General features: G+C 42.0%; 1 protein-coding gene across 1 annotated transcript in view; it reads right to left on the bottom strand.

Annotated features, from left to right (window-relative positions):
* The window catches only part of T265_00753 (hypothetical protein), a gene marked incomplete at both ends in the record, with an annotated part of 13829 nt that extends 6705 nt beyond the window's left edge, over nucleotides 1–7124 (bottom strand). Inside the window, 3 exons of the mRNA XM_009164602.1 lie at nucleotides 1288–1690; nucleotides 3547–3701; nucleotides 6997–7124. Of these exons, the coding sequence (XP_009162866.1) occupies nucleotides 1288–1690; nucleotides 3547–3701; nucleotides 6997–7124 (686 nt within the window). The remainder of the gene's footprint in view (nucleotides 1–1287; nucleotides 1691–3546; nucleotides 3702–6996) is intronic.
* Between the last annotated feature and the right edge of the window lie 544 nt (nucleotides 7125–7668).

Raw genomic sequence — 7668 nt, 5'->3', positions numbered from 1 at the left:
ATATCCCCCGGCTTCGAGATTCTTCATCTCTCGGTGTGCATGTGGCGAGTTCGCACTTCTCAAAAATCAGGGCCAACAAGGGAAACAAGGGGTGGCTGAATAAATGAAAGAGTGAACGAAAAACTTTGTATCACACGGCCAGAAAATATGTATCGAATTTAGAAGGGCTATTATATTGTTAAAAGTCCTTCCAGTGAACAGAATATACTTTTCTTGCAAGGGTCCATAAGGTAGAGAGGGTTGAATGACCTTGAAAAATAACGATCCTGCGCAGCTGCAGCGCAAGTAAACGACCACATCTTTTACCTCAATGCTGGCCATTCTGCCATTCATTCAAATCACAATAGCGTAGTTTCAGGTTTCTCTCCACTATCGTTGAATCAGTCTCTGTTCGGAACTTCCTGTCTCAGTTTTGAGGGCAAAACGTTTTGTGTACCGAACAGAAAGCCGATTAAAAAGAGAAAAAATTACTTTCCCAATATTATTCTATTGCTGGGAAACGATTCTCTGCCATGATCAGTCCACTATTTCTCCCCCGGAGAATTAATACCTTGTGAGTGACCTTTTGGCGTTCTAAACACAGCTACCATAGGCGTCGAAAATTTGAGGATTGTTTTCAAAATAAGAATTAAGTTTCAGGGCTTGTGCCATTGGTTTTCTAGTCTTCTTGAATCATTTTATTACGTCAGCAAGTTTTTAACTTAGCCAGATTTGGACTGCAGAGCATCCTTTTGGACTGTACTTCATGTTATCACTAAATGGAGGGAGGGTGTAACTATAGGGGGTTATGCTAGCGCAGGGTAAAGATTGCTATTTGCCCATTAACTCAAAATTTATATTATTTTGTTCAAACGTAAAAAATGTTTTTCAGCGCAAAGCGAACACTCAGAATTGTTTCTGCATCATCATAATATTGGTGATGTTCAGGACTCACTCACTAGCTTTGAATCAGAAGCGAGTGTCTTGTTTCTGTAGGCGGTGTCTTGAGAGTAATAACCGCTCTATTTGGGAAGCCCAGCCTTCTAACATGAAGATAAACGTCTTGAACAGTAAAAACTGGTCTCCATAGAAGAGAGATCCGAAAAAAGGCTGTTTTATCTGAAGTTTTAGGGCGTGAACCGATTTATTTCATAATATAAAACATGAAGACTGAAATCCTCCCACATGAATTACCTATTTCACTTGTGTTGTTGGAAGTTCTTCCAAGAAGTGGTACTTTCATATAAAAGGAACAAATGAAAAGTGCAGCTGCCCAACCACTTAGCTATAGTGATACAAACTTCTCACCTTTCAATGGCTTCTACATAGACTTTTAAATCGGCCGCATTTTCAATTGCTGGACCTGTGATCAGGTTAGACGAACGTAGGTGAGTCAGGTCCGAAGTTGTCGGGGAAATAGGGAACAAATTGACTGGATTGCTGGCTCCACAGGATAAGAAGGAAGCAGAACGCAAAAAGGGAGAATCACCCAGAGGCATAGACAAACTGGAGTTCAGTGGACTGGCTTTCATGGGACCTAGTTGTGCGCACAGAGCCGGAGGGGGTGGTGAGATCAGTGTGGGTAGCATTCGTCGATCTGGTGAACTGATGTCGGCTATGTTCTGACTGTCTTTACCACGGTTTGTTGTAATGTCCTTGTGATTCATACCTACGGGCAACCGGAACCGGTGCCCAGGAGACGGAGTCGGATCTAGAAGGAAGAACGCAGAGATTTTATAAACATGATTTTGAAAAGGCAGTTGCTTATCAATCAAGCACAGTGACCAAGCTAATCAATAACTTCGTTCCCAATAATATTGGTCGGTGATAGATACATTTGTGAAACATTTCTTCGCCACCAGGTAGAGGAACCTCTTCAAGACAACCTTCTGGTTGGTGACTAGTCTACAAAGATCACAAGTGCTTTCCTCATGCCACTTTATGGATTTTCCACACAAAAGTAAGCATTGTCCTGAGGAGAAAATGGAAAACCTCTTCACACTGGAATAGGCTAAATTCTCGGACCAATATCCGATAGTAACTAAGATGATGTGTTTGGAAATTTTTACGAAATACTGCAATCGAGTTTAATGTATGACTAAAAATAGCCGTGATACACGTCTCGCTTTGGTTGATACTAAAGAATATTCCTCCCGGGTAAGAAATTTCGGTCTACAGTTGACGCGAATGTAACAGGAGATTTACGAGCAATTTTGGATTTTTAAGTAAAATTCGTCATCCTGGACTTATTCTGCATTATGTTCTTGTAAACTTCAACAGAATCCGCAGTCCTTCTAAAAAAACATATATTTCCCACTTTTTAGCTCCCTAAGCGGTGAATCCGATATTTTTTCAACCCAAATTTTACCATGAATTGTAATAAAATGAGTACTCCAGGGGCTTCCAATCAAGTGGATCACCAAACTACCGACCAGAATCCCATAAAACGGTTCCTCCAAAAAAAGCTTCCCACGCGAAAGTATTTACACCGCACAAAAGGAATAGTTTAGCGTTTGTGCCAGCGTTCCGTTACCTCATCGCTATCGAGATCGACGTCAGTAGTCAACCTCTTTATTCCGCTATTTTTTGCGAGGAGACTACCACTCGAGGGCACAGAGGGAGGCGGATTGGACAAGTGGATTTAGAGAGTAAATTTGATAGATGGAAGCCCCAAGGAAGTCATATTCAAGGCAGGTGTCATGGGGCCGAAGTGAAGTGGTCGTAATCCCAAGAGAGATCGACGGTGAACTGTCGTATTACCAAAAAGTACTGAAGTTTTCTGGGACGATTGGCTTGAAACTTCTTTGAAATAACCAGGCGCAAAAAACACCGAAGTTATTTGTGAATATCTACATCTTTTCTCTACTGAGCCTCGGATTGAAGATTACAGTCACACCCACCTCTAGTTTCAGGCACCATTGGATTTAGCTTAGGCTTCACTACTACCGTCTTTTATATAATGTCCTTTCGATAATTTGAGTCCCAATGCTGGAACTAATCTTCACTGGCTTGAAGTATACAGTTTATAAAGGGTGCATTTGGCAGACTATTCAAGGAAATGCCCAGCCAAAGTTTCCGTTGCTTTAAGGTAGGAGAAAATCTACAGGTTCACCTATTTAGGGAAAAATATTGAGTGCTGTTTGACCTCTATGATACCTTGGATCACTTATATCCCATAAAACCTGCTAAGCAGATAAGCCTTAAGGAGTACAGCCTGCTATTTTAACCGTATAGGGATACTTCTTGAAATCAATGACACAAAATTAGAACTGTACTTCCAGTTTCGAACAAAATTAGACTGTACTTCCGGTTTCGATTTGTCAGATTCCACAATGACACATATGAATGAAGCTAGCCAAAAGGCCGAGCAGTACATTCGAGAAATGAACTCATTTGCAAATCATTCTGGTTTTCACGAGAGACTCAACTGATTTTCTCGTTTGTGATGTTCTACAACTGAATGTGCTGCACACAGGCCGTCTCATGTTTCAGTTGGCACGATATTCGAGATATCGCGGAGTGAGATATCGGACTGATTTTGACAATTTGGGTTCAAGTAGAACATACGTTTGTCGGGAACTCGGGGACTGCGCCTACCTGATGAGCCCCAAGGGAGGCGAAACCGGTCGTGGGCTGTCAAAGAGGTTTCATAAACCTTGTGAGTAGTTTCCTTTCCGAGCAGTACATTCTTTCTAGCCAACCAACAGTTCGATGTGGCCAATCTACAGCAATCATTATGAAAAATGTGAATGGCCTTTCGATGTCTCATGGGGGTGACTTCTATTTGTGACTAATAGAACACCAAATCGTGATTGACTAGAAACGTTACTTCCGTTTCCTTTGAAATGAGCTTCATCAAGTGCACCTTATCAAACGAAGAGTGGACATCACCGAACAACATGTGTATGACCCGGGGTGTTGGAAAAAGTTGACCCTTTTTGTGAAGCGATTGCAGTGATGCCGTCCAAGACAGCTGCTTCCTGGGGGGCGTGCTGTTTGTTTACTAGAATGCAGTTATTTTTCCAATAGAAAATAACGAGTTATGGTTACGGGGGAGCCCAACAGTATTCGGCACATTTTTCCTCTTTTGGCGTCAAGCGAGCTGGTCGAAATTGTTGAATCCATGCAAAGCAGGTATATGAATAAAGAAGATTGAGCTTCTTGCAGTGGCATTCAAAAATCACTGTAAGTTACGTTCGTCTGTGGATATTTAACTGCACCAAACTACAGTGAAGATCGCAAAGGAGTTCGCAACTCTTTACACAACTTCCCAAGGATTCCCAGGACATTACGCACTACGGTTGATTGAATCATGCCATGTGAATTCGAAGCCGGATCTGCTACGTAAGACGAAGCGACGTCGAACTAGCACTGGATCAAGTGTTAGCTAGAACCAGTATGTTCGATAATTTTTACTGGTTCATTCATGGAATGATCATTCCACTACTGACCACACCGAAGTCGTAAAGGCCGGTTGCTAGATAACAAAACGCTAGATTCATTTTCTTTATCTCAATTCTACTCAATGGGTTTTCGTTTCAAATGCATCAATGGAACTTTTTTCGGCTATCATTTGCTCAAACCACAAAATGTCTGTTGATATCGTGATTGCAATCCACAGCCGGATGATGAGCTTAAATTAAAATTTGCTTGGCATTCTTGTCCTTCGAATTCAAGGGTATACATTTCGTCGACTCACACTTAAAGACTCAGTGAAGGTGTCAGACACCTCAAACTACGAAGGACTTTTGATAACGCACTGCACTATTCGAACACAAGCCGTTCAAAAAGCTGAACGGTCACTATTCTCATAAGGGAAAGCAGTAAGTCAGTCTAAGAGCTGCTGTTCAGTGACCCTTAAACCATGAAGAAGAGTGCCCTTATAAAGAGTGTAAAGAAGGTAAAAGTTGAATTTTTGTTTGTTGGTGATCCGAGGACCCAAGGACAAAGTGTTCGAACCTAGTTAAAAATTTTACAGTCACGTGCGCATCAAATTAGGTTTTTATCCAGCTACTGTAGGTAAATGCATTCATGCCACTTCAACACAATATCCTGTCGAAAGTCCGGAAGAGCCGGAAAATAGTTGTCTTAAAAAAAGTGATGAGTTTGCCAGGCTGGGAATTTTTGCCTGACATGAAAAGAGTGGTTTTGAAAATTTGCGGGAGAGAGAATTCGATGTGTTTCTTTTGAAATCAAGCTGCGTCATTGCAAAATCCCAAACTGATACGGCAATAACTAGAGATCCAAGAGAAGCATTCCATTCATCATGTTCCTTGACAGCACGTGTCACACCAGTTAGTTTATGCCGTGACCCCAAACAGGGTTATCTGACTGATAGTTCAGAATCTCATCTACCAAGCCGCTTAAGCAGATAGTGGGTGCGACATTTTTAATTTTGGTAAGTTGTTGCTTGTGATGCATGAACTTTTCAAAAAGATTCGTTTGTCAGCTATAAAGGTCAGTCTCCATTCCATCTGCCGGTTTCATCACAGCAAGAATGACTTTGTTCCTCTACATTGGGGATAGCCGAACACGGTCGCCACAGCAATCTAACATCCGTTCAACTTCTGAATAAATCTGCTACCTTGACATAAGTATCTACTTATAAGATGGTGTTCTGCATCCCACTACCGGTTGCGTCCCTCTCGAGTCGCAGTCCCCAGGCTTCCTAACCTTGTGCTCTCATTACACGCCAGACTGTACACAACTAACAAATTATATTTACGTGCTAATTATGTTGTTGATGTTGACAACAGACTCAGCTGAATCTGAATATCACAAGCACTACAGTCAGCTGGGTTTACCGTTGACACCAGTGTGGTTGACAACTGAGTGCGCCATATTAATTCTGATGCCTCTTCAGAACACGGCGATGGAAGCGCAGTTACAGATATTGCTTCCAATACCAACACACTATTTGAAGTGATGATACTGAACTTGATCTGGCCAGAATATGGGGAATTTGCGCTCGGGGAATGTCCTGAATGGCAACGGGTGGGTAATTTGAGAAATTCTGTATCTGATTCTAGTGATTTGGTAAAATTGCCACGTATGGTAGGAAAGTGAGTAACAAAAAATACTGTCACAATCATAAGCCACAGTCATATTATTGTCAAACAGAACTTTACAGCCTTGTACCGGAAAGAGTCTCAATACAGAGGGAGAGAGAAAGCCTTGTTGCCAGCATGCCACACCTTCTTCCGGGGGCGCACAACCTTAGAAGCCGATAAACCCAATTGCTTAAGAAAAGAAAAAAGAGCGTTCACAAGGCCACTACCCTTTCTGCGAAAACAGCACATGCTGTGCTTATTAAGTAAAGGCCCAATATTAATTTAAGGCGCACTTGTGAGATAAAACTCAGGTCACCAGTCAATAACCAGGACAGCGTTTGTCGGAAATTCATCCAGAGGATTATGCGAACCCTAACGTGAAAAGTTAGTCGAATGGACCACATTGGAAGTCTGTGAAGTAAATAACTGTTTCCGCTTTAAATCTTTTTCATTTTTGAAGCAGCATAGTGCATACTGGAGTTGCTATTGCTCACACTACCAAATGCACTCACAGTTAACTTACTCCTATCCCACCAAATTCCCGTTTGCTCATAACCTAGTTAATAGTCTCTGTCCTAAAAAACTTGTCTAATGATCAAGGCGATCCTTCATCCCCAAAGGATGAAACTACCAACCACAATAAATGACAGAGTGTATTGTCACCTCATAAACTCAAACCGCATAACCAATGACATGACATTACAAATAACCGAAGTGAGTGACATAAGCATATACGGTAATGCTCATACACCTTAATTAGCATAGCTGATGCAGTTTTCTGAATATATTGACGCTGAACACATGGATCCTGTGTAAGCGTCACCAGAGTTAGTTTGAACATCCTCCGGTCTGCGCTTGACGCATATGTCGAAGAATTGGATGTTTCTGATTGGTCCTTAAGAGAATAAGATTTAGAATACAATATACTGTCTGTGCGTCATTTGTCTCTGTACATGCAAAAAGCTACGCAGTAAGTCGATCTGGTGTGTTGAACTCTGTAAGGTGAAGAAATGAGGTGGCAAGTTGATTTCCATATCGCAGGGTTTCCTCAAATTCTAATTTTCTGAATAAGGTTGTGCTTATTCCGTATGGCATGGATTACTAGAAAACTATCGGAGTGCCAAAGGTGGACTCAAATACAAAGCTTTATTTGGCGTTCAGAAAGAAAAGAAAGAAACGTTCAGCTGTTGCACCCTTCAGGTGCCTAACTGCCATGCCACCCAAAGGTTGCACGAGGGCCAGGATACTGTCAGGTTGCCCAAGCCCAGACAATGGAAGTCGAGTGGCGGAGGTCGGGTTCGGACCACGGACCTTCCGGTCAGTAAATTCGCGTTCTAACCACTCGGACCATCTCGCCCCATTGGCTAAAAAAACCATATAAGCACTTCTTCTGTCATTCCAATGATTGTGAAACGAAGTTTCCCTTGTCCGAATACTTGAGTATCTGACCGGGAGTAAATCATGTTAGTATCTTATGGAGTCTAGAATGCGCGATCTCCGGGTTAACAACCTGAACCCAATCGTTTGTCCACAAGTGGTTGATTAGCAGTGTGACTGGCTCACACTCAGAATATACAGCAGTGCTTCGCAGATTTACAGCATAGACGAACCGTTATTTGCTGTATTCTGCTAGATCAAA

This window comes from Opisthorchis viverrini (assembly GCF_000715545.1).
Source record: "Opisthorchis viverrini unplaced genomic scaffold opera_v5_7, whole genome shotgun sequence".
Classification (NCBI taxonomy): Eukaryota; Metazoa; Platyhelminthes; class Trematoda; order Opisthorchiida; family Opisthorchiidae; genus Opisthorchis; species Opisthorchis viverrini.
The sequence above is the reverse complement of the archived record's forward strand: the minus strand, read 5'-3'. Positions and strand labels throughout refer to the sequence as shown.